General features: G+C 52.4%; 1 protein-coding gene across 2 annotated transcripts in view; it reads right to left on the reverse strand.

Moving 5' to 3' along the window:
* Window positions 1–14,365: 14,365 nt before the first annotated feature.
* NIPAL3 (NIPA like domain containing 3) overlaps window positions 14,366–26,600 on the reverse strand; it is a 52,163-nt gene continuing 39,928 nt past the window's right edge. The window contains exons 9-12 of one of the 2 annotated variants that reach the window (XM_008265677.5): window positions 24,785–24,873; window positions 24,547–24,610; window positions 22,689–22,783; window positions 14,366–17,971 (exon numbers count right to left, since the gene is read on the reverse strand). In XM_008265677.5, coding sequence (XP_008263899.1) covers window positions 17,772–17,971; window positions 22,689–22,783; window positions 24,547–24,610; window positions 24,785–24,873 — 448 coding nt within the window. In that variant the 3' untranslated portion in view covers window positions 14,366–17,771. Of the gene's footprint in view, window positions 17,972–21,254; window positions 21,287–22,688; window positions 22,784–24,546; window positions 24,611–24,784; window positions 24,874–26,600 lie in introns of those variants that run through there. The other variant, XM_017346464.4, reaches the window with a different exon arrangement.

Genomic DNA, 26,600 nt, shown 5'->3' on the forward strand with positions numbered 1-26,600 from the left:
AGAAACTGCTGAGTGAAATAAGCCAGTCCCAAAGGGACAAACATATGTTCTCCCTGATCAGTGACAACAAACTGAGCACCTAGAAGGAAACCTGTTGAAGTGAAATGGACACTATGAGAAACAGTGTCTTGATCAGCCCTTGTCCTGACTGTCGAGGAATAACTTACTATTTTATTCCTTTTAGTATTTTTTGTTCTACTTAATACCATTGGTTGAACTCTTTAATTAACACACAATTATTCTTAGTCATTTAAATTTAACTGAAAAGTGATGCCAGTTAAATATAAGAGTGGGAATAAGAGAAGGAAGAGATGTACAGTTTGACACATGCTCTCTCGGACTTACCCCAATGGTAGAGCTAGAAACGTGCCAGGGGATTCCAATTCAATCCCATCAAGATGGCATGTACCAATGCCATCTTACTTGTTAAAGTTGTCGCTCCCCCTCTTCGTGGAGGAACGACACTAAACCCTGCCTAGGCTTCATATCCGAGTCACGGCACCATTATGTCGTCCCCCTCTTCGTGGAGGAACGACACAGGACCCTGCGCTGTTCTTTCGTCTGCTCGGCCCTCCCCGGGTTTGCTGCTGGTTCTTCCCGGGTTGGCTACTGTCCCTTCCACCTCCGTGGAAGGGCGGTTCCCCCTGGCCACTTTCCCCACTTCCGCAGGGGAGCGGCACACCGCCAGCCGGCTCTCTCGGGGGCTGCACAGGTGTTCCTTCAGATAGATGTTCCCCTTAGATGTTCCTGGTGCATGTTGTCTCTCTCCTCCTTTATAGTCCTCTTCCGCCAATCCCAACTCGGCTGCCCACACGCCGAGTACGCTGCTCTCCTCCAATCAGGAGCAGGATCAGCTCCTGGAGGTCATCACTCAAGTTGGCAAGAGGCAGCTGCGTAGAAGCTGTTTTCTCCTCTCCCAGCGCCATATTGTGGGAGAGCAGATGCATAGAATAAGTCTTAATTCCAGTAACTTAGTATAGTCTGAGTTGCTCCCCACAAAAGTGATCAGTTTAAGTTCATAATTGATCAAAAAGATAGGATTAAGTGTCAAAGGGATTACATAAATAAGACCAGTGTCTGCAAATAATAATTGATAGAATTAAAAAGGAGAGAAGGATCCAACATGGGAAGCAGGATACGTAGCAGACTCATAGAATGGCAAATGCCCTAAACAGCACTCTGGCCTCAGAATCAGCCCTTAAGGCATTTGGATCTAGCTAAAAAGCCCATGAGAGTTTCACAGGCATGGAAAGCCAAGACACTGTGGCAAAAACAAACAAACAAACAAACAAACAAAAAAAAACTCTGTGAGTGAGAGCCCAGCGGGAAGAATGGGGCATCAAAAAAGGCAGTACCTTTCTCTGAAGGGAGGAGAGAACTTCCATTTTGAATATGGCCTTGTTTACACAAGATCGGAGTTGGTGAACTCAAGAGGCTTTCATAGCCTTCGCAGCTCATGACAAGAGCCTCGGGTGATTACTGATGTCATAAATAAGAGTGTCAATTGTTAAATCAACAATGGGAGTCACTGTGCATCTGCTCCCCATGTAGGACTTCTGTCCTTAATGTGTTGTACTATTCAAATTAACGGTAAAACTACTACCCAAACAGTACTCTATACTTTGCGTGTCTGTGTGGGTGCAATCTGTTGAAATCTTTACTTAGTATATGCTAAGTTGAACTTTTGTATATAAAGATAATTGAAAATGAATCGTGATGAAGAATGGGATGGGAGAGGGAGTGGGAGATGGGAAGGTTGCAGGTGGGAGGGAGGTTATGGGGGGGAAGCCACTGTAATTCAAAAGTTGTACTTTGGAAATTTATATTTATTAAATAAAAGTTAAAAAAACAAGAAAAGAAACTGCTTTGTTAATGTAGTATTTCTTAAAAATATTTATTGCCTCAATAATTGCATTTAAAAATATTTATTTATTTATTTGAGTGTGGAGTTACGAGAGAGAGAGAGAGGGAAAGACACACAGAGAGAGGTCTTACATCTGCTAGTTCATTCTCCAAATGGCACAATGGCCAGAGCTGGGCTGATCTGAAGCCAGGAGCCAGGAGCTTCTTCCACTGCCTCCCTAGGCCACAAGCAGAGAGATGGATCAGAAGACGAGTAACCAGGGCATGAACCAGCGCCTATATGGGATGCCGGCCCTTCAGATGGTGGCGCAACCTACTACGCCACAGTACCAGCCCTGATAATTGTATTTTTTTTGACAGACAGAGTTAGACAGTGAAAGAAAGAGACAGAGAGAAAGGTCTTCCTTCCGTTGGTTCACCCACAAATGGCCGCTACGGCCGGTGCGCTGCGCCGATCCGAAGCCAGGAGCCAGGTGCTTCTCCTGGTCTTCCATGCGGGTGCAGGGCCCAAGCACTTGGGCCATCCTCCACTGCACTCCCTGGCCACAGCAGAGAGCTGGACTGGAAGAGGGGCAACCGGGACAGAATCCGGCACCCCAACCAGGACTAGAACCCGGGGTGCCGGCGCCACAGGCGGGGGATTAGTCAAGTGAACTGCGGCGCCAGCCTGATAATTGTATTTTAACAAATTATTTATTTAAGAGGCCAAAAAAGAAGAGAATGAGAGAGACAGACAGAAAGAGAAACAGAGAGCTTCCATTTTCCAGTTCGCTGCCCAAATGCCCATGACTGGGGCTGGGCCAGGCTGAAGTCAGGAGCCTAGAACTCCATCCTGGTCTCCCATGTGAGCTGCAGGAACTCAATTACTCGACCCATTTCCTTGAGCCATCCCTGCTGCTCCCCAGGGTCTGCACTAGCAGGAAGCTGGAGTTGGGGCTGGGGCCAGGTATTGAACCCAGGTATCTGCTGTGGGACATGGGTGTCATATCTACCAGGCTAAACTCCTGTCCCAACTTTGAGTTTTACTATCTGGGAGGGAATGTCAAGACCTACATATATCCAAATATCCAAATATTTATCAGAAAAGTTTTACCAGTTTATAGTCCATCTTCCCTGCTCTGTCCGCTTTGCCCACCCCCAAGCTCAGCAGTGGCTGAGAGAGCAAGCCACGCGTCCTCCCGGCGCTGTGAGTTTGTGCCCAAGTCTTCAGACAGTGCATGCTCACACCCTGTGTGTCCGACCTTGAGCCAAGCTCACATTCTTTAAGCTGAGTTCCCCTCAGCTCAGCAGAAATAAGAGCAGTACCCCCCTCGTAAGTTGGTCTCAAAGTTCAAGTGCACAGTTTCCGACAGCTTCTGGAAAACCATAAAATCTTAGTAAAAGGGCAAGCAACCAGTAGCCATTAAATGTTTATTAAAAAGAAACGTGCCTTTTAAATAGCTCTCCTGCATCATTCTGAGGTCTGGGCATGGAACTCCTTCTCTCAGGCTGCTCTGAGCTCGGGCGGGCGCTGGGTGTGTTTTCCTCCTGCTGTGTTTTGAATTGGAAAGAGGTGACTACAGTGGGTTGTCTGCGACAGCTCCACACCGGAAGGAGCTGCTCTTCAAATGCTGGCGTCCTTGGTGCCAACACTGTGGCGCAGGAGGGAGGCCTCTGCTTATGAGCTGGCATCCCATACCAGAGTGTTTGTCCGCGTGTCAGCTGCTCTGTTTCCGATCCAGCTTCCTGCTGATGCATTGGGAAGACAGAGGAAGACGGCCCAAGTGCTTGGGACCCCGCCACCCACGTGCGAAACCAGGATGGAGTGCCTCACTTCTGGCTTTAGCCTGGCTCAGTCCTGGCAGTTTATGGCTGTCTGGGGGAGTGACCCTACCAGCCCCCACCACCGACACTCTGCCTTTCAAATAAATAAATAAATAAATAAAATTTTTTAAAAGTTTCAGTCCTTGCCTGCCCAGGGGAGGAGACAGTTACCTCCTGATGCAGTGAGCTGCAGGTGGGTGAGGCACCTGGGAGCCAGGTGACCCAGGAAGGGGCAGCTGCATGAACAGCCCGGGGACTCCAGTCGGTCTGCATTGTCTTGAGTAACAGGGTGCGGTCAGGAGGCAGAAATCACAGCAGTGACTTGAACACCAAGCGCTTAATAAAAAGAACGGCTGGGAGTGCTTGGGCTGCAGAAGGGGAGGTGGGAATCCAGTCTGAGTCTCCCAGGTCGGTGGCCGGAAGCCAAGTCCTTGAGCCATCACCTGCTGCCTCCCAGGGTTTGCATCGGCAGGGAGCTGGAGCAGGGACTTGAATGTGGGTGCTCTGATTTGGAGCAGGAGCATCTGCTTGGCTCACCCCCTCCCCACCCTACTTTAGCCACATCGAACTGGACATTTCAGGGACACTGAGGCCATTGGCACTGCTGAGCAGCCTCACCACCATCCATCTTCAGAACTTTTCTCATCTTACAAAACGGAAACTCTGTGCCCGTTAGACATTAACCCCCATTTCCTCCCCGCCCAGGCCCTGGTAGACACCATTCTACTTTCTGTCTTTATAGCTTTAATATTCTAGGCACCTCAAAGGAGTGTTAGGTGGAATCATACGATATTTCTCTTCTTGTGACTGGCTTATTTCGCAGAGCTGAAAGTCTGCAAGATTCATCTATGGTGTGATACGTGTCAGAATTCCCTTCCTAAAAAGGCTAAATAACAATAGCCCTTGTATCCACCTGCCACATTTTAAAAATTAATTTAGCCATTTGATGGGCAGTTGGGAGGCTTCTATCCTCTGACTATTGTGAATAATGCTGCTATGAATGGGAGTGGACAAATATCTGTGTGTGATCCTGTTTTCAGGTTTTTTCTTTTTGTAGTAGAATTGCTGGGTCATGTGGTAATTCCGATTTTAAATTTTGAGAATCTCTATTCCGTATTCCATAGTGATTGCACCACTTCACATTCCCACAGCAGTGCAAAAAGGTTCCAGTTTCTCCACATTATCACCAACATTATTTTCTATTTGGATTTTTATTTTAGATGATAAAAACGTTCTAAAATAGACTGTGTGATGGTTGCTTATATTTGTGACTATACTAGAAACCACTTATCTGGATACTACAAATGAGTGAATTGTGTAATATATGAATTATATCAATAAGGATTCTTTTTAAAAGGTAGGAGGAAGAGGGGCCGGTGCTGTGGTATAGCAGGTAAAGCTGCCGACTGCAGTGCCGGCATCCTATTTCAAGTCCCAGCTTGCTCTGCTTCTGATCCAGCTCTCTGCTATGGCCTAGGAAAGCAGTAGAAGATGGCCCAAGTGTTTGGGCTCCTGCAGATCAGCGCAGCTCAGGCCGTTGTAGCCAGTTGGGGAGTGAACCAGCGGATGGAAGACCTCTCTCTCTCTCTGTCTCTACTTTCCTCTCTCTGTATAACTCTGACTTTCAAATAAATAATAAAAAATTTAAAAAAAAAAAACAAAAAATAAAAAGTTAGGAGGAAGAGCCCCATGGATCTGGGTCTTGCACCTCTGGGGAGGGCACGCTGATGTCTCAGGGGACGGTGGGTGCATGAAGCTGATTGTGCAGGAATTGGAAGGAAATGCAAAACTAGCTTTAGCTGCTTCTGTGCTGGAGGGAGAAGCGATGATGTGCGAGGTGTGAAAGAGGAAACAGGATGTAGAGAGAGGAAATAGCAAGTCTCTTCCTCCTTCCCCAGCCTTAGTTTCCCCTCTCAGTTCCTTAACAGGGAACAGCTGGCAAAGCAGAAAGACACTCTGCAGAGTTCCAGCCCAAGGTCCCGAAGCCAAGGGCGAGCGTGGAGCAGAGTGAAAGCCACTTTGTGAAAGGACTTGCACACCTTGGCAACCAGAAGGCTGGGCTGTGCAGCTGGGCTAAGACTGCTTCGCAATCTCAGAGGCCATGTCTCCACGGGAGCAGTCTTCAGAAAGCTGCCCCAAGACCAGAGCTGAAGGTAAACGAGTGGGTGAGATTGTCGTAGGAGTCTGCAGTTAGCACAATTCCTTTTCTCCGCGAGTCCGTGTCTCTCATCCACGAAGAATGAGGAGCACAGACAAGGAAGTGTGGGAAAGCAGACATAGCTTATTGAAAGAAAGCAGAGAAAGCAAAAACCACAGAAAAAAACACCCAGCTGTGCCGGGGTGTGTGTGTGTGTGTGTGTGTGTGTCTCTGAGAAAGGGTCTTTGCAGGCTGAAAAGGGGGGTTTTCTCCTGATTGGGCCGGGAGAGGGACGGTTTTGATTGGCCAGCTGAGTGAACGTTCAAATCGAGACCCAACAGAGACAACAGAAAACACATGAACATTTCCCTCAAGATGCATAAAATTCCTGGTACCCAGATCACTTACAACAGCGCAGAAAACCTTGATTACAGTGACCAGCACACGACCTCCGTGTCCCCCACAGAGACCAGCTGCCTGACTTTTCCCAGGTCCTCCAAGACTCATCACCAGGCCTGGTGCCCCTGGTCCCTGCCTACCTGGCCAGGAGTTTATCTCCTTATCAGGATCGGTGTCTTTGGAGCAGTAATCCCCCCTCCCTCCCTAAAGTGACCAAAGTATAGCCTTAAGATCCAAACGAAGTGCAGAAGCTAAAGTCCAGACACCAAGGTCTTGGGCTTAAAGAAAAAGAGCTGGGACCGATGCTCTGGTGTAGAAGGCTAAGCCTCCTCCTGCAATGCCAGCATCTGATATGGGGGCTGATTCGAGTTTTGGCTGCTCCTTTTCCAATTCAGCTCTCTGCTATGGCCTGAGAAAGCAGTGTGAGATGGCCCAAGTCCTTGGGTCCCTGCACCCACATGGGAGACCTGGAGGAAGCTCCTGGCTCCTGGCTTTAAATTGGACGAACCCTGGCCACTGGGGCCATTCGGGGAACAAACCAGCAGATGGAAAGACCTCCCTCTGCCTCTCCCTCTCTCTGTAACTCTACCTCTCAAATAAATACATAAAATCTTAAAAAAAAAAAAAAGAGAATGAACCACAAAAGCTGATATTTCCACAGCCTTACTATGTATCAGGCATTGATCTGTATTTACTTCTTTTTTTAATGATTTAATTATTTATTTCAAAGGCAGAGTTTCAGAGAGGCAGAGAGAGAGAGAGAGAGAGAGAGGAGGTCTTCCATCTTCTGGTTCATTCCCCGAATGGCTGCAACAGCTGGAGCTGGGCTGATCAGAAGCCAGGTCTCCCATGTGGGTGCAGGGGTCCCCAAGGACTTGGGCCATCTTCTACTGCTTTCCCAGGCCATAGCAGAGAGCTGGATCAGAAGTGGAGCAGCCGGGTCTCAAACCAGCGCCCATATGAGATACTGGTACTGCAGGCAGCGGCTTTACCCGCTGTGCCACAGCACCGGCCCGAGCTCCCCTTTTTGTGGTGCTCCTCGGGCACTGGGTCAGGACAGGCCCAAGCTCTGGCCAAGATGCACTGCCTTGCCCTCTGTCACGTCTAGGGGTACCTGCTCCCCCTTAATCCCACAGGCTTCCATCTCCCTTTCTTAGTTTTCTCTCTTCCTATCGTTAAACTGAGTTAAATTGGACCTAAACCTGTCTCCATATTTGGGTGATAGAGTGCGGCCCAGAGCTGCAGCAGTACACAGTGAACTGGACACCAGATGTGTAAACAAATTATAACCAACTCCAGGAGCACATCCCTGTAACCAAGCAACTGAGTTTGGGCCAATCACAGCCGTCAAGCTTCAGCCAATCACAGGCTGCCACCCGATCCGGCCATGGCCGTCTTAGGCAAGTGTAGCTGCACCTGTCCGGTTGCTGCTGTGTGTCACGGCCTTTTCTCTGGCTGTAAATGAGAACCCGTACATGTGGGGGCTGGGGGCCTGGGGGGGTGGGCATCGTCAACCAACTTTGGCCCGGTTCTAGAAGCCTTTTCTGGCTCTGATCAACTTTGTTCAGTTTAACCCACCTTGGACTTGCCCTAACGCTGTGAAATGCTGTACTCACTCCTTCCTCCACCACGCCTGTGCTTTCCTTCCTTGGCCGAGTCCTCTGTGCGGGGAGGGGCTCTCTCGTTCACCTGTGTGTGCCCAGCGCCTAGCGTGTGCCCCGTCACATGTTCCTTCACTCGCATTCTGAAAACGCCAAGCATACACAGAACCGGAAGAAATCTAATTCCCCCTCGTCTCGTCCGCGTTATCTGGCCGTTCCTGCTTCAGCCCACTAATTTCAGCTTCTCCTTGTGCTGTTTGATTTCCCAAACATCCTGCGATTCTCGGTGGATAATTCCCACTTATGAATAAACAACGACGTTCTCACCCTAGGTCTCCGATGTGTGTTTTCTCTGCGGTTGTGTGTGTGTTTACCCAAAAGACCTGAGTGCAGGGGGCGACCTTGGCCTCTGAGGAAGCACGCAGGCTCTGGCCATCAGCTGCCCCTCCTGGTCTTGCTTGGGACCGAGTGCAGGCCGGGGGATGACTCCCGAGGTGGTTTCCTCTGCGCGGATCTCACCGCACAGAGCCGTCTTGCCTTCTCCTGGTCACCATGGAGCCTTCCCGCCCCTCCCACAGGGTTTACACAGCTCTGCTCTGCCCCCTCCCTTACCACGGCCAAATCTGCCACTGTCCTCCCCCCCTTTAAAATTTTATTTATTTGAAGGTTAGAGTGACAGGGTGAGAGAGACAGGGAGACAATGAGAGAGTGAACCATCTGCTGGTTCACTCCCCAAGTAACCACAACAGCTGGAGCCGGGGTGGGTACTCTGATATGGGATGAGAGCATTCCAAGTGGCAGGTTTTTTTTTTTTTTTTTTTTTTTTTTTTTTTTTGTGGAGAAGTAGAGTTACAGACAGGGAGAGAGAGAGAGACAGAGAGAGAGGTCTTCCATCTGCTGGTTTTCTCCCCAAATGGCAACAACGGCTAGAGCTGGACCAATGTGAAGCCAGGAGCCAGAAGCTCCTTCCCGGTCTCCCACATGGGCGCAGGGGCCCAAGGATTTGGGCCATCTTCTACTGCTTTCCCAGGCCATAGCAGCGAGCTGGATGGGAAGTGGAACAGCCGGGACATGAACTGGCACTCATATGGGATGCCAGTGCCGCAGGCAGAGGCGTAACTTCCTATGCCACAGCGCTGCCCACCCCCACCCCTTACCCCTCCAAGTGGCATCTTAACCCCCGCACCAAGCACCTGCGCTCCAGGCACCTGGGTGTCAATGCCCCCAGCCTGTTCCCTGCCTTCCCCACCCTCGGGTGCTGCCGCTTTCTTCGGTGCACCCTCAGCAGCCTTTTACCTGGTGAACAGACAGATATCTGCTTCACAATTCGTGAGCTAATTTTTCTGATCCGATAACGGGCATGGTTTCTACCTCCTGACTTGACTCTGACTGACACAATTGCCTAAGGAACGAAGCGCTGAGTGTGCCGGTGAAAGGCAAGATGGCTCTGCCCCAGGAGTTTGGGAAGATCGACAAGTCAGTGTTTCCTGCGCTACTCCAGAATTGGAGAACGTTGCTGTTCAAGCCAAAGAACGAGAAAGCAGCTCAAAGGTCAAAGAACCACTGTCCGCTGATGGACAAAAGCCGGGGTTTGAAAAACCAGACTTTCAAAGAAGCGCCCTCTGGGTTGAGTCCGTGTAGCCGCTGACCCGCCACGTGGCCTTGGGCAGACTCCTGGACTTGGAGTGGCTTTCTTGTGGGGCTGCTGTGCGCACGTGTGCTGAGCAAGTGCCCGCCAGAGAAACACTCGGCCCGTGGCAGTGCGTGGAGAAGGGAAGAGGCGGGAGAGCTCAATGATGCAGGGGAAAGGAAGTGCGCTCAGAGACCCCAGACCCGAGTTCTCCTGCACCCGCAGCCCTCCTTCCTGCCAGCCAGCGGCATCCCCTTCCTCACCTGTGTCACACCAAGTCAGAGCTGCATCCGGTTCCCCATGCTGGCCTCATGTCACCGGCCTGGGACAGCACTGGGCAAGTGAGACGTCTGACACTTTCCACCAACTTACCTGATTCCACCCAGAGGGTTCCCTTCGCTGGGAGCCCGAGCATGGCCGTGTCTCCGTGCCCACTGTTCTTTCCTGTCAATGGACGGATCTCCTTGGCCAGCATCCCACGGCTCTGCCTGCCTCTCACCGATTTGGAGTGCTCTGCTGTCCGCTAAGTCTTTCTTTGTGATCTGGGCTACATACATGTCTACTTGCCCTTGGATTAGTTTATGGTAATTCATTTTGCAAGGGAAAAATAAAGTCTTTTTTTTTTAGTTTCTGTTTTATATAAAATTATTTCTATATAAATACGTCCTAGAATGCAGTGAGGACTCACGTTTTAGTGCAAAGCGGAGAAGGCGTAGCAATGTCCCCACGGCTGCGTGGCCCTCCCTTTTGCCCTGGGCAGCCTTCAAGGGCCAGCTGGCTTCTGTGCCAGCATCCCGTGTGAGTGCCTATATGGTTTCCGATCCAGCTCCTTGCTGTTGGCCCAGGAAAGCAGTGCTTGGGCCCCTGCACCCACGTGGGAGACCCAGATGGAACTCCTGGCTCCTGGCTTCAGCCTGGCTCAGTTCCAGCCATTGCGGTCATTTGGGGAGTGAACGAGCGGATGGAAGACCTTGCCTCGCCTCCCCTACCCCTCTTCTTTTTTTTTTTTCTTCTTCCTTCCTCTCTCTTTCTCTCTCTCTCTCTTATTTCTTTCTGTAACTCTTTCAAATAAATTAATAAAATTTCAGGAAAAGAAGAGCCAGCTGTGTTGTTAGATGAATGCCCGGTGGCAGCTCAGGAAGAGCGTGTCTGTTTCTTGCTTGTGTTTATTTTACATTTATAACCTCAGTGCTCTGCTCCGTGCGTTGAGACCTGACCCGGCCAGGATGGCACCCGTGCGCAGTCTCTCCTTGTCGCGTTCTGAGACCTGACCCGGTGGGGGCAGCACCCCTACTACTGCCCCGTTACAGCCCTGTTCTTACAAGGAGGGCTTGGACTCTTCTCCTCTCCTTTGGGTCTGCACAAAGAAAAGTGAATTTATTTTGTAGTAAGACTACTACTAATGAAAGAAGAAACATGTTAAAGAGAACAAGGTGAACTATGAGAGGCATCAGTAACCTTTAGTAATTCTCTGTTTAAAAATTTTACTGTTTCAGGGGGCTGGGGCTGTGGTGTACAGGGTAAGCCACTGTCTTTATTTTATTTATTTGGAAGGCAGAGTTACAGAGACAGAGGGAGAGATGGAGAAAGAGAGAGAGAGGTCTTCTACCTGCTGGTTCACTCCCTAAATGGCCGCAACAGCTGGGGCTGGGCTAGGCTGAAGCCAGGAGCCAGGAGCTTCTTCTGGATCTCAGGGACCCAAGCACTTGGGCCATCTTCCGCTGCTTTCCCAGGTGCATTAGCAGGGAGCTGGATCAGAATCAGAGCAGCTGGGACTCAAACCGGTGGCCATATGGGATGCTGGCAATGCAGGCGGCGGCTTTTCCCGCTAAGCCACAGCGACAGCCCCACATCACATCCTTTTAACTTGATTGTCCCATGAACTCCCTGAAGACCCTGGTGAAGCCCCCTGTGACTGTGGCGGGCCAAGCTGCAGCCCCTGGTCTGGTTAGCACTAGCAGGTGGGGTCGCTGCAAATGTGGCCCTTGGGGACAGTCACACACTTCTGTTCTTCACGTCTGCCTTCTCCCTTGAACTTCAGCTTCTCCTTCCTTCCCAGCTAAAGGTGGAGCCCTAGTGTGTGGCAGACCCCACGCCACTGCACCCCACTGAAATCACTCTCAGCAGCACCAGGACAGGCAGCACGGCAGAGGGAAGCGCTGCGGGCTCAAAGTCAGGCAGCCCTGGGCGCTGCTGTTCAGCGCTATATGGCCTCAGTTTCTTCATCTGCAAAATGGGGTTAAGATTAGAACTTACCTCGTGGAATTCTTATAAAGGAGAAATGAGCCGTGTCAGAGACCTAATCCATCGGGTGCCTACAGTAAGAGCTGTGGGAGTATGTGCCTGCATGCATGACTCTGCGGGTGTGTATAAGTAAATGTGTAGGCACAACTCATGCCTGCCTCTGGAAACCGGAAACTCACGAAGAAGAGACGCACATGCTTAGAATAACTTACTCAAGAGAAATCGTAAATAAAAAAATAAATAAAAAAAGAGAAATCATAAGCACTGATTATATAATTACAAAACCATAAAGTACATAAAGAAGAAAATTTTCTTGAAAAAGTTTTTTTTATTTATTTATTTTACAGGTAGAGTTACAGACAGTGAGAGAGAGACAGAGAGAAAGGTCTTCCTTCTGTTGGTTCAGCCCCCAAATGGCTGCCATGACTGAAGCTATGCTGATCCAAAGCCAGGAGCCAGGAGCTTCTTCCTGGTCTCCCATGCGGGTGCAGGGCCCCATCCTCCACTGCCTTCCCAGGCCACAGCAGAGAGCTGGACTGGAAGAGGAGCAACCAGGACTAGAACCCAGCGCCCACATGGGACGCTGGTGCCGCAGGCGGAAGATTAACCTAGAGCACTACCGCACCGGCCTGATAAAGATTTATTTGAAAGGCAGAGTTACAGAGAGGGACACACACACACACACACACACACACACAGATCTTGCATCTGCTGGTTCACTCCCCAAATGGCCACAGTGGCCAGGCTGGTCCAGGCTAGGCTGAAGCTGGGAGTGACGAACTCCATCCAGGTCTCCCACGTGGGTTTCGGGGCCCAAGTGCTAGGGCCTTCATCTATTGCTTTCCCAGGCAAATTAACAAGGAACTGGATCAGAAGTGGAGCGACCAGGACTTGAACCATTGCCCATATGGGATGTTGGAGTTGTAGGTAGCGGCTTAACCTGTTGTGACACAACTCCAGCTCTTCATTTTTTAAATTTTAAATATTTATTTTACAGGTTGCTACAGAGAAACACACACACACACACACACACACACACACACAGAGACAGAGAGAGAGAGACAGACAGACAAACTTCTATTTATCGGTTCACTCCCCAAATGGCTGCAGTGGCCAGGGCTGGGCCAAGCCAAAGCCAGGAGCCTGGAACTCCATTGGGTCTATCTGGGTGTTAGGGACCCAAGCACTCTGGCCATCTTCTACTGCTTTCCCAGGCCATAGCAGAGAGCTGGATTGGAAGTGGAGCAGCCAGGACATGAACCGGCACCCATATGGGATGCCAGTGTTACAGGTGGTGGCTTTACTCATTAAGCCACAATGCCAACCCTGAAAACTTTTATTTTACTAGAATATGAGGGTACTTCAAAAAGTTGGTGGAAAATTGGAATGAAAATATATTTATTACAGTACAAAAATTTTGAAACCCGTGCATAGTTAATCAGAGTATGCATTTCTCATGAACTTTTTGAAGTCTCCTTGTACAATGTCCTCCTGGGATACCAGACACAGTTCCAAGACTTTGTTATATGTTAACCGATCTGATCCTCATAATAACCTTGGTAGATATTGTTGTTATTCCTGTGTCTCAGATGAGGCACAGAGAGGTTAAGTAACTTACCCAGTGCTACCAGGCTAATATGTGCACAGCCAGAAACCGAACCCCAGCAGTGTAGCCAGAGTCTGCAGGAAACTGAAAGGCACAACTTAGCCTCAACCACACTCACGGCACTGCTGGATCTGCACCGTCAACCCAGCAGACACTGCAATACCACTGCTAATACAGTGGGGATGTATTTCCGTTGAGTGAAACGATGGGCTCGTGTGTGGTGCAGCAGATTGAGCCAGAGCTTGCCATGCTGGATCCCACACTGGAGCACCAGTCTGAGTCCCGGCTGCTCCACCGCCTATGTAGCGCCCTGCTAACGCACCTGGGAAAGGAGCAGAAGATGGCGCAAGAACTTGGGCCCCTGCCACCCGTGTGGGAGACCTGGGTGGAGTTCCTGGCTCCTGGCTTTGGCTTGGCTCAGCCCTGGATGTTGCAGCCATTTGGGGAATGAACCAGCAGATAGAAAATCTTTTTCTCTATTTTTTCCTCTCTCTCTCTCTCTCTCACTATTTTTCAAATAAATACATCTTGAAAAAACTTAAGTGAAATTAAAAATTCAGTTTCTGGGTCCTATCAGCCGTTTATGAAGTGCTCAAGAGGCACAGGTGGATAGGGGCCACCGTACTGGGCAGCTCAGGAACAGAGCGTGTCCAGTGTCACAGAGAGCTCTGTTAGACCACACTGTTGCAGGTAACTCTAGAAAGTATAAGTAGAGGTCAGCACTGTGGCATAGTGAGCTAAGCCTCTGCCTGCAGTACTGGAATCCCATATGGGCGCCTGTTTAGTCCTGGCTGCTCCACTTCTGATCCAGCTCTCTGCTATGGCCTGGGAAAGCAGTAGAGGATGGCCCAAGTGCTTGGGCCCCTGCACCCACATGGGAGACCCGGAAGAAGCTCCTGGCTCCTGGCTTCAGGTTGGCCCAGCTTCGGCCATTACAGCCATTTTGGGAGTGAACCAGCTGATGGAGAATCTTTCTCTCTGTCTCTCCCTCCCTCTGTCTGTAACTCTACCTCTCAAATAAATAAATAAAATCTTTTTTTTAAAAAAAGGTATAACTAAACACAATACTCGAACTCAACAGATATTGCATGGATTTTTTTTAATTAAATACTATTTCATAATGCTATTTGCACCATAGCACACAAATGTTTTGAAAAATAAGACATGCCATATTGGTTATGCGGTTAACAAAATACAAGTGGCCACACAGACTATACTTTAAAGTGACTTTGTTTACACCGCCTCAGGGTAACTTTTATTTATTTATTTTGCCTATCCATAAGCATTTGAAATTTGACCAGATTTGAAAGTCACAAGACTGCAGGATGGGGGGTGGAGGGGTGGGGTCCCCACCGCTCTGACAGGCAGCCTGTATTCACAAGAAAAGCCTTCTCTCTCCCGCCCAGAGTTCCAGTCCACCCTGTCACGTGATGACATCATCAGGCCTGGCTGGGGCTTCGGTCCTTGAAGGCCCCAGGAGGTGAAGAGCTTCTTCTAATGTCCAGTCAGGGAACCCCGAACCTCAGCCTTGGGAGGAGGGAGACACAGTGGGGGTTGGGGAAAGAGGAAGAACAGAGGAGGATGGAAGTGCAAGCCCACGTCTGGGGCCCGTGCTGTAAGGACTTGGCTGCCAGGAAGGAGCCGGGCACCCACCCGTGGCTGAGAGATTCAAGAGGGCCGGGGATTTCAGAATCGCGAGTGAGAACACAGGGGCGGGGCTGTGAACGGCGCGTTGCCCTTCCTCTTCCCTGTGCCCACAGCCAGGGCTGCACCGCCACGGGCGCACGGCCCGCCTATACCCGGGGCCAGGGCCTGCAAGCGGCCAGCCCCCAGCAGACCCAGGAGTCACACCCGGCCCACACAGCCTCCTGCCCAGCCTCTGGGGACTCAGATTGGGAGGCCGGGGAGCGGCCCAGGCCCCAGCGGCAGCTCCTGGGGGCCCCCACACTGCAGCAAGCCTGAAATGACAATGCACTTTGACCTGCTCCTTCCTGGACAGCCACTGGCCCTCGGGGAGGGAGGAGGCCCGGCACGAAGAGGAAGGAGTGAGGAAGAGGAAGCTTGGGAGGCCCACGTGACTACGGGTCACCTGGCGCGGCCCTCGCAGGTGGCTTCCCCAGTCACCTTCACTTTACCCACACCACCCGTACCCTCAGGCTTGGGGAAACCACTTGTGAAGTGGGGAGGGGCCGAATGGCACCAGACACGATCTTAGTTCCTCTTTTGTGTTTTGTTCTTCCAGGCTCAGAGTCTGACCTGGAAAGACGATTTACCACTGTTTGGATTCTTCCTCCACACTCAACAAGGCCTTCCTCCCGGCCCCAGCTGGTCCCGCCGTCCGCTTCCCCTCGAATCATCAGTGGCTCCCATGCCCTCTAGGATACCCTGAGCTCCCCCAGCCAGGTGTTCTCCACCCTCTGCGGTTTGGCCTCCAAGGCTCATCTCCTACCACCTTCCCCAGCCTCCTTGCTTTTCCAAGCCCTGTTCCTAATCTCTGTGCCCTCGAAAAGGTAGGCCCCGCTGGATCGCCGGCTCTCTACGCTCTGCGCGGGTCTCAGCTGGGTTTGCCATCGACCATGAATGGGGCCCAAACCGCCCCCGACTCTGGGCTCCCCCTTGGGCTCAGAACTCAACCTTGGGCAGAGCCTGCGCAGCTGTCCTTTTCTGAGGGCCGTGCCTGCAGTCCACACCCACCAGGGCCCGGATTCCCGCCCCTGCTGACCTGCGGGGCGGGAACCAGGAGGGCACTTCTACAGTGTGTGGAAAACAGAATTAAAAGATGACTTTTTAGGGTGCCAGAGATATTTGAAATCCATGGCTTGTTTTGCATTATACGCAGTTCATAAACTTTTCGAAGACCTCCCCCATTCACAGGGATTTCAAAATATTTTTGCACCAAAAAAAACTTAGCTTTTAATCCCATGCTCATCTGTCTTAGCTTTGTAGCTTCACCCTCCGGGTGCTGAGTGCCCAGCCGGTGCCGTGTCGAGATTGTTAAATTCAGCTGATACCCACGTTAAGGGCAAAAGCTAACTGTTGCCTTCTGAGACGCTTAAGACACGCTACAGAAGAGGTTATCGCGGCAACAGGTCGGGGTTTTCAAAAGCAAGGTGCTGAGTCAGCAAGAAGCACACTCCGTGAAGATCAGTGATCTCTCAACACTGTCTGTGAACACTGTCGCGTTGCCTGTGGGTTGAGCTGCCCTGGGAAGCAGCAGGTGCAGAGGAAGCGGCATCTCCTGGATGGAGCTCTGACGGGATTCACCCAACCTGCTAGCGGGAGGCTGGCGGGGAAAGGAGCTGGGGTCTCGGCCCACCCCGCTGGCCCCGGGCTAAGCTTTCAAGGTGCGTCATCTGGACTCCAGGTGTCACGGTCAATGGTGGAGCTAGTTCTGGGTGCAGACCCTGGGCCCCTGCCCGTCCCGCTTACTCAGAGGACCTGCAGCGGAGGTGTGGGGACGTCTTCTAAGCGGACTCCTAGGGGTCCTCACGCTCGTTCACGTTGACAAAGCTTGACTTGCCTTCCTCTGAAGTCTATGGAGCTCCATCGTGGCTGCAGCTGGAAAGGAGGCGACAGCCCCGCTTTGGGGGGAGGCTTGCTTCTCCTAGACACGCATGTAGGGCACGAGGACCCTGGGGAAGTGAACCAGTGCTCAGTGCGTGGCTCTGCAGAGGAGAGAAGGCGCTCACAGCGCACGCCTGAGCGGTTGTCTCCAAAAACAGCCCACTCCACCCCGATCTTCCTGGAGGGCATGGGTTGCAGGGAGGAAAAGAAGTAGCCAATCAAACAGCCAGATTTTCCGACTCTCCTTTTATATGTGGTGCTATTGCCTTTTGTGAGATTCAGGGGACTATTCTCCGTTTGCGGCTGAAGTCTCAGCCCTCCTGGCTCCTATTCCTCCTCCTTTCCCGACTTCCCAGTTCCTTGGGGGAGAGAACAGCCATCAGGAGTTTTCACGGGCCCCAGACCACGTTTCGGAGCAGATCCATTACACACACACACATCAAGCGCATTTCAGCAGACACTCCGAAGGCAGACGCACCTGCCGAGCGTGAAGAATGGCGTCTTGCACCTGGCGTGGACGTCACCGCACACACGGACCTGGGGGCGGGCATGGGCTGAGACGCTTACACACGACAGGCAGAGGAAGACACGGACTTAGAAGAGTGAAAGCACACTCTGCCTTACGCCAGCTCCGAGCAGGTGGCAGCCTTTGGTCCTTGATGGGGGACACTCAGCGCCCTAGAGGGCGGCAGAGGCTCGCTCCTCCTGCCCACAGGGAATGTGGCTTTCACCCGGGGCCCTCACCCTCTCCACTGGAAATGTGCAAGACCAAGACAACACGTCTGTGCCAGACAAAGCCTTCCCATCACGCCTGCCCCTTTAAAAAGCAGACTTGGAAAGGCAAGCGAGGACTCAGGGCCGGACCACCGCCAGCTGGGCCTGAAGAGTCACAAACGCAGGGCAGGTGAGCCCGGCCCCAGGCGCTCATTCCTTCTTGCTGTGTTCCAGGACTCGGTAGGGAACCCCAGAGGCGTTTCTGGAGCCGTGTTCTTCTTGCATGACTGGCAGCGTGGCAGGCGCGTAGATCTCAGAGATGCTGTCGTTGTTTTCCAGGGCTCCGTAGGAAAAAGACGCTTTGAGGTCGGGCTGCACTGCCATCCCCTTGTCATGCATGTTTTGCATACCTGAAATGAAATCCATTTTCCCCAAATCACGATGTGTTAAGGGGGCCACAGAGGCTCTGTCTTCCTCCGTCCCACCCCAGACCAACGCTGGCGCGCGGGAGCTGATCCTGTGCCTGGTCATTTCCTGAATGTGTGAGATGCCAACGAGGACATCCATAGATCGACACCAGAAATTACCACAGTTGCTAGGCAACACGGGATGAATCTTCAGGAAACAGACACGCAGACCAGCCATTGTAAGAACAGCCATCAACTGGTCTAAAATGGCAGGACTGTCGGCTGGGGCCCAGGAGGAGGGGGATTAGCACTGTGCTTTGGACATGGTAGATGCCTCACGGAGGACTCAGATCAGGTCGGGGAGACATCGCGGTCCTCTTGAGGTAGGAGGGTCACAGACACCTGCGGGTGTGCCCAGGGAGAGGTTTGACCTTGAACAGCAGCATCCCTGGCCCACATTTGCTAATTACTTCCCAGAACACTGATGTGGGATTTCTATTCACACTTGAGGACAAAGACCTCGGTGGCTTTAACCTTAACCCCTGCTCCCTGGATGGGGCACCTGCTTCCTGCCGGGGTGTTAGGACCCTCAACCTGTCCTGCCTCCAGGACGGGTTGGAGTGAGTTGCATGCAGAGTGTCTTCCTTGAAGCTGTGTCGGTCGTAGCAGCTGGCAGTGGACGCTTATAGTGCCCTAGGCCCTGGGCAAGCACTTTAAATAGTAACGGCAGCAGCAGCTACCATGATGGTGGATGGGCGCTGGGCCTTCAGGTGGTGGAAGACGCTGCTCTAACCAGCGACACAGTTTTAGTTCATTTCTTCTCCTGGTGACCGGGAAGGGAGTTAATGAGCCTGAGCTCACACAGCTGGCAGATGGACAGAGCTGCCAGGGTACAGATGGGGAGACGGGCAGTAGACTCTGACACCCACCCACTCATCCAGGATGTTGTGTGGCCTCTCCATGCACCTGCACGTAATCCCCAAACAGTCCTACAACAGCGATGAGCTACTATGCTCGTTTCCTGGATGAAGAAACTGAGCCTCAGAGAGGTACAGTAACGGTTTCAAGGTCACACAGCTAACGGGGGAGTAGGACCTAATGCGAGAGCCAGGCTCTCTTCTCCGATCCACTCTGCAAACGGCCTCGGAAGACCCCATCTGCGGATGCCCCTTTGCCTCCATCTTGCACTGGACAGAGCTGATGGTCATTTGAAGGGCAGAGTTTAGGAGTCTGGGGTTTGGAGTTGGTGGGGTGGAGGGTACAGGAGAGAAAGCTGGCTTACCAGGCATCAGGAAGCTTTTGGATAGCTTCCAGCCAAAGCACATCAGGCCTACACCTGCAGTCCAAGACGTTTGGGTTTATGGACTCGTAGCAATGAGGGGTACATACACTGTGGGGAAAGCGTTAGTATGGGATGCAGGTTTGCATTAGGTACTTGGGGGCGGGTCCAAGGAAGTGCTTTGGATTCCGTGGAGCCAGGAAGCTGGGCTAATTCTAAAATCGGGATGTTTCTAACTCCATCTAGGAGGAGAAAAGACCGGAAGGAGGCTACGTGAGAGCTGAAGCAGTGCAGTCCTCAGATTAGCCAGGACCGGCGGTAGGGGGGCTCTATGGGCTGCACGAGGCTCACGTTTCGCCTGCGCCAGAGATGGCCACGCAGTGGCCCTGTGTGCGTCCTGATCCACAGTGGTGGATGCCGAGTTTCTGTGATATGGTCAGCGTGAGCCACAGAGCGCCGAGGCCCTGCTGTGGGTGGCCAGGCCACTCCGGGGGGGCTGCAGGATGCTTCCCCAGTTTTAAGAAGTCTTTGAGGTGCATGAATTGCTTAGTCTCTGTAAATTGTGCAGCGTGGGGGGTGGCTTGTTGGGAGCCACCAGCCTGCTGGGAAGACACTGACCAGGCAGATGGAGCGGAAGGGCCGTTTGCTGCCCAGGGAGGCCGGGGGCCAGAAAAGCCACCTTGGCAGGTGATCATGGCCACAGCAAGCTTCCTGAGGCCGCCTAGCACACTCCCAGCCCATAATAGTTCTCTGTATACCTGTTGCCTAGTAACTTGTAATTCTATAAAGTTGCATTTGAAAAAAACAAAATCCTCTGAGCTATCTTCCTAGTGTCCCTGATAAAACTGGATGGAACCAGCTGCAGCCAGCTCTGGAACTGGAGCCCACGAAGATGGCTCAGCCTGCCCTAGAGTCCCCTCCTGTTCATTATGGTGGGAAGTGACCCACGGCTGATGACGTTTCAGCAGCCACCACTGGCATCGAGGGACACGAGGACGTGCTTCTCCAGGCGCCCTCTCCAAGGACTCCCCCGGCCCTTCCCCCACACCTCTCATTTTCTGCCGCTCAGTCTCACCCAGCTCCGTCCCAGTCGCCCTAACTCCCTAAAGTCCCAAGGCTCCGTACGGGCAGACTGATTTGGGCCTCCACGTCCCTGCCCTTTCTCCGACAGGCCCATAGTAAAATCAAACATTCTCAGATGGGGATCTAGAATCTTTGTAAGAGGTGCACATGAGCAGGGGCCCTGCCCACTACCACCTGTCACTCATGGCTTAAAACTTTCCAGGGTTTTCAAAGCAAAAGGAATGGAAACCAAATTTCAAGCCAGGCATCTACCATGTCCCAGACACCGTGCCGGACACGACGGTACCTCCAAAAGGTCATGGAACGTGACATGAAAAGACCAGTTCATTTTGGTGCAAAAAGTTTGGAAATCCATGCAGCTTTTTCATAATATTAATTTTCCACAAACTTTTTGAAGACCTTGTATGTGCATATATTTCAACTTTTTTGTACCAAAATAAACTTATCGTTTCCAATCCACTTTCCGTGAACTTTTTGAAGTACCCTCGCCTGATTCCACTGCTCTGAACGAAGGAATGCCGTTTAGAAGTGGGGCTGAGAGGCCTGGGGAGGTCACCAGCAGGTGGGTGCAGAGCTGCGGCTAGAACTCTGTCCCGGGAACTCCAAGCCCACACGCTCACAGCACAGAACACACGCGAATCAGAGGGCTTCCTGGCCTCGGCATCTGACTTCCCACTGGTACAAAGAGGAAGAAAGCCCAGAGCCACACCCGCAAACAGGCCACAGAATGTGGGTAGGCGAGGTTACCTTAGGTGGCCCTGTGTTACTTCCCGGAGGACACATACATATATGTGTATCTAGATGCATGTGCACATATCTACACAGATATCTGCATATACATACACACACGGAGTTCATAGACCACAAACACACGTGCACGTACACCACGTACACATACTTGCACACACAGAGTTGACACCTCACCTATCTGGAATTCAGCTATCCAGCGCCCTCATCTATCCGGAACACAGCCGAGAAATAAGGAAGTAAGCAAAAAAGGCATCTGAGCAGCCAGATTAGATGTTTGACAAGACAAGTCCATGCACTGAAGCTCATGCACTTGACTTCCGGGGGAAATCTCAGGTCTCCCGCTCAGAGCCCATTCACTCTGGTATCGCACAGGGTTGGGACGCGTTGGCTCAAATGAGAAGACTGACATGGAGTTGGTACCCTTGGGCAGGCAGGCTGGTGACAGCAAGAATCACAGACAATGGCTTGAAAGCAAGACATGAAGAACCAACGCGGAAAGTTGACATGCACCCTGGGGCCGCTGCTAAGGAGACCTCGGTCAGCCCTGAGCACACAGCTGCTCCTGACTCAGCAGGTGCACTGGGCCATCCCCACGGCTGGCAGGTTATGCTGACGAAGGCTGGGAGAGTCCCATCCCAGTGATTCCACAGAAAAATTGAGATCGAGCTACAGTGGGAAGCGAGTGGTTATTTAGGTCAGCAGACCCAACAGGGCCGGCCCAATGCCTTACCTTTTTCTTTTATTTTTTAAAAAAGATTTATTTATTTTGAAAGAGTTACAGGGAGAGAGATCTTCCAACTGCTGATTTACTCGCTGGGTGGCCACAGTGGTCGGCGCTGGGAGAGGCCAAAACCAGGATCCAGGAGCTTCTCCAAGGTTTCCCACATGGGTGGCAGGGACACAAACACTTGGGCCATCCTCCAATGCTTTCCCAGGTGCATTAGCAGGGAGCTGGATCGGAAGTGGAGCAGCCAGGACACAAACCGGCGCCCATGTGGGATGCTGGTGTTGCAGGTGGCAGCTTTACTGCTATGCCACAGCGCCGGCCCTGCCTTACCTTCTTCTAATCTGAATCCCTCAGGACCTCTGCACTTCTCCACAAGCCCCACCACTCCCTCTTGGGCATGTTTAGGCTTAGAGGCACTTGAGCTAGAATTTCCCAGCAGGAACCTTTAGCTCCCTGGGAAATGAGATTTTTCCAGAACAAGCCACTGCCCTGTGGAATCAAGGTTATAGTATTTGAATTTCATTCATCCCACTTCCCTTCCCTGCTCTGATTGTTCCATTCCAACCAGATGAATGGATCTTTCCATTTGTGGGCCAGAAGCCCGGGCGGCAGATCATGACCTCATCCAGTGGCATCTGGCTTTTCCCGGAACAGACACAGGAATCGGCAAGATGTGCTCAGAGCCAACCGGGGTGCCTCAGCCATTGCCTCCTCTTCTGCACAACGTCATTAAGAACAACAACAACAACAACAAAACGACAGCGAGAGAACAGGCACACCACGATGGCACGGCAACCTCTCCTGCACCAGGCCTGGCGCTGGCAGTGGCAGGCACGCTACATGACGGCCAGCTGGGCGGGCACAGGGGGCTCTCACGTTACCTGGCATGGCATCCATGGAGATATAGGGCTCAAATGGAATGGCCTTCTTCCTGTTCCGGGTGATGAGGAAGACACCCAGGAATGCGATGAGGCACCTGGGCATGGGAGATAAGGGAGGAGAAGAAATCAGGCTGGGGGTGGGGGCAGGGGAGTGGGCGGCTGGGCCTGGGAGCAGCAGGGAGCCGGTTCTAGTGGCAGAACAAGAATCCATGCAGCCCCGCACGCTGCACGCCCCCACGGGAGTGCAGAACAAATTAACCTCCCCGAGGCGAAACTGCCACTCGGCCCCTGCTCTCAGAACCCTGCCTTTAAATGCATCTTGTTTTTATTAAAAATTCTCTATGGCCTGAATTCAACCACTGCAGAGTCTAGAAAAGTAAACACTGGAAACCCCCCCACCCCTTGCACCTGCTCTCCCAGGTGCGGGGTGCGCAGTCGCCCCTCCTATCCATGGGGGACGGGTCCAGGACCTGCCTCGGAGCCACCATCCATGGATAGTCACGTCCCTTCCATGACACGAACGGTGTTTGCACACCGCCTACACACACCCTCCTGCACACTGAATCATCTCCAGGCCGTGCAGTACAGGTAAATACAACGTAAACAGATGCTCTCCTCTATCAGGGGATAAGGGGGAAAATCTCTCAATGTTCAGATTGATGCAAATCTTAAAATCTAGTTTTGGCTCCTGGTTGGCTGAATCTTTGGATACTGCTGAAGTATTGCTTGTTTTCTAAAATATCCCCTTTTACTTACAGAAACAAGCACTCTTCCTATAGAACTGTGGGCGGGAAAAGGCACACAGCCGCTAGGTACGGCGGGATGAACTGGACTTGTGTGCTCACCTCCCAGACAAGGTGGAAAACATTTCCACCCGCTCCGGGAGCTTCCCAGGCTCCTGCCCAGAGGTGACCTCCCTCCCCACGGATTAGGGTCACCCGTTCTGGGATTCTCCTGAGTTCAATCCCACAGTGTGCTCTCCTAGATGTCTCTCTCACTAGATAAAATGTTTCAAAGAGCCATCTACTCCCTGGTGTGTGTTAGCATCTTGTTATTTTAACTATCGTCTGGAATCCTGCGTCTGAATACGCTACACATCTCTCCTGAGTCTCCTGCTTGTAGACACTTGGGGTGTTTCCAGCGTAGGCCTCTGATGAGTGACGCTGCTATCAGCACCGCTGTGCAAGTCATCTTGTCATCTTGTTTCATCTAGATCACAGGGCAGGCCACTCTGGGGACAAGGACACTTTTTTCATGTAATGTCCCAACATGGCTCCAAGCCAGCGGCCTCGGCTTTGCAATAGGGCAGCACAGGGCACTACCGGGTGGATTTAGAATCATTCATTTATCCTGTGTTCTACTGCTGGACACTCACTGTTAGCTCACCCAGCTAATTCAAAATAAAGGGCCACATACGTATGTCTCTGAGTCCCCCTTCAAGTACTTTCCCCAAGACAAAGGAAGAGAAACGGAAGCTTGCCCCGGGCAATATGCTCATGAGAGTTTGTGGGTTGAGAGTGCCCGATGCGCACCCTTGTTGAAGGACCGCCAGCGGGGGTCCCGTCCTCTGGCCCACCTGCTGGTGCTCGCACAAGGATGGGGTCTCAGCTGGCCTGAGGCGCACTGCTAGCTCTGAGCTGAGGACGAGTCTTCTCACGTGATCAAAGTATTTTAGAAATGACAAAGAGAGGGAGGCCACAAGGAAGATGGGGACAGTGCCCTCTGGGAGTAAAACGCTCACCTCCAGGGCAAAGCCCCAAAGGCCAGCAGCTCCCCTGACCTTGACCCTGACCCTGACAGATGGCGCTCCAGCGGCTGAGGCCGTCACAAGCGGTGGGGGGGGTGATCCATGACTCACCCCAGTGCAAACATGCAGACGTGCAGTGCGTCCTCCCCGACGAAGTCCAGGTAGAAGACGGCACCTGCAGCAGCAGAGAAGAGAAGTCACCGGTCAGCGGGCTCTTCTGCATGTTCGCGAGGCTGCGGAATCCCCCTCCCAGCAGAGGCAGGGCCCCCCCATCCCAGCCCCGGGGGTAGAGAAGCCTGAGCCGTTCTGGTGGGAGGCAGAAGCTCAGTCACCAGGGACACCCCCTTACCTGCTGTGATGGCCACGGTCGTGGACAGGATGTAGCCCACGCTGGCAATCAGGGAGGAGTCGTATATCTGGGAGGCTTGGCTTAAAAACCTTCAACACAAAAGCACTCGGTCAGCGGGGCTGTGGGGACCTCAGAAAGCTGACCACAGCGGGGCTCGGTTTGCACGAAGGAGCACTCCCTGGCTTAGGAAACACCACCCTCACATTCGGGGGCACTGGCGATCCTACGTCTGGACTCCACACCCTGCTCCCATTCTTCCCGGGAACCCACGGCCCGAGGCCCATCCACATTCTCCGGGTGGAGAGGGCCACGTGTGAGTGACCACGTGGTCCCTGCCACTTTCTTTCACCTGCGTCTCCACTCCAAAGATCCGGTGCTGAGTCTTCCACACACCTCCTCCCAGAAACACCCTGCCTAGTGGTGTAATGATTTTCTAAACAAATTTCCCTTCTTAATTCAAAACCAATGTGATCACTTGCATCAAGACAGGAAAAGGAGAGAAAATCAGAGAGACTCCGAGTCCCCTGGTCCACGATCAACCCTACTTTCCTCTTTAGGCATAGACATTCCCGTTCTTCCTGCTGCTTCCACCACAGTGCACTGAGCACTCCACTGCCGTCACCCATTACCCGGCTGCCATGCCACTCACTGGGGCAGGGAGGGCCATTGGGGCAGGGACCACCGTCACGGGCGGTGGAAGCCACTGTGCTGTCTGGGTGAACGTGGAGCTCCCCGGGGAGGGAGGCGTCTCTAACCCTGCAGTGCTCAGCTCAGAGCTTGCACTGGCACGGGCTCCCTGGTGAGGACCCAGACCATCGCAGGACTGAAGATAACCACGACCACAGCCACAATGCTATGGTCACAAACACAGCTAATTTGCACTGGACACTGTCCTGGGGACCGTCCTGAATGGCTCGTGTCTCTCAGGTGGGGGCTGCTGTTCTCATCTGAGGATGGAGAACCTGAGCAGGTGGCAGCGGAGTGGGGCGCGGGCCGGGTTCTGCCACCTCCCAGGCTCTGCAGCTTTTGCCTCGGTTCCCTGGGCGCCAGCAGGGAAAATACGAGGAGGGGACTTCAAAAGAGTTTGTGGAAAAAAAAATGGAATGAAGATGTTAAGTTTATTTTGGTGCAAAATTTTTGAAATCCATGCGTAATTTTTCTTTTTGCAATACACATTTGCCACAAACTGAAGCCCCCTCGTATGATCTACCTCTGAGTGTGCTGTGAGGACCACAGGAGTTAGTTCTGTCCAGCACTGGGAGCATAGCTGGTACGCACCAGGCACCTGGTCAGCAGCGGCTACTGCTACGAGCTCTGCAGGCCGCACGGCTGGTGGATGTGAGCCTGGCTGAGCCTCCCAGGCAGCACTGGCTCGCTCACCGGGCCAAGGCCAACCATCTTCGTGGAGCGCCTCCCCCCTCCCAGCCCGCCGTGGGTGTGAGCAGTGCACAGGCCCTGCCCTCAGGCCTGCTGCTTTCCACTTAACTCCTCTGCTCTGGGAGGGGTAAGCACCTCGCTCTTGGCTTGGGAGATGCCAGCAGGCGGGAAGAGACCACCACTTTTATTTTCTGCTTGCAGGAAAGTAGGTGCACCCTTCCCCCCAGGGATGGCAAAGTGTCGCCTGAAGTCCCAGAGACGGATGCCAGCCTTAGAGAAGATGGGGAACCAAGCTGCCTGCAGACGGCACAGCCCACACAGGGTGAGGCCTGGCAACAAAACCACGCCCACTGTGGGCTTCCGCTTCTATGCAGGTGGCTCAAGCCCCTTCATGGGCCAAGGCAGCAGCAAACACACCGGATGCCGAGCCCTGGTCATC

The sequence above is a fragment of the Oryctolagus cuniculus genome, chromosome 7 (assembly GCF_051225735.1).
Source record: "Oryctolagus cuniculus isolate XC-2025 breed Fujian yellow rabbit chromosome 7, ASM5122573v1, whole genome shotgun sequence".
NCBI lineage: Eukaryota > Metazoa > Chordata > Mammalia > Lagomorpha > Leporidae > Oryctolagus > Oryctolagus cuniculus.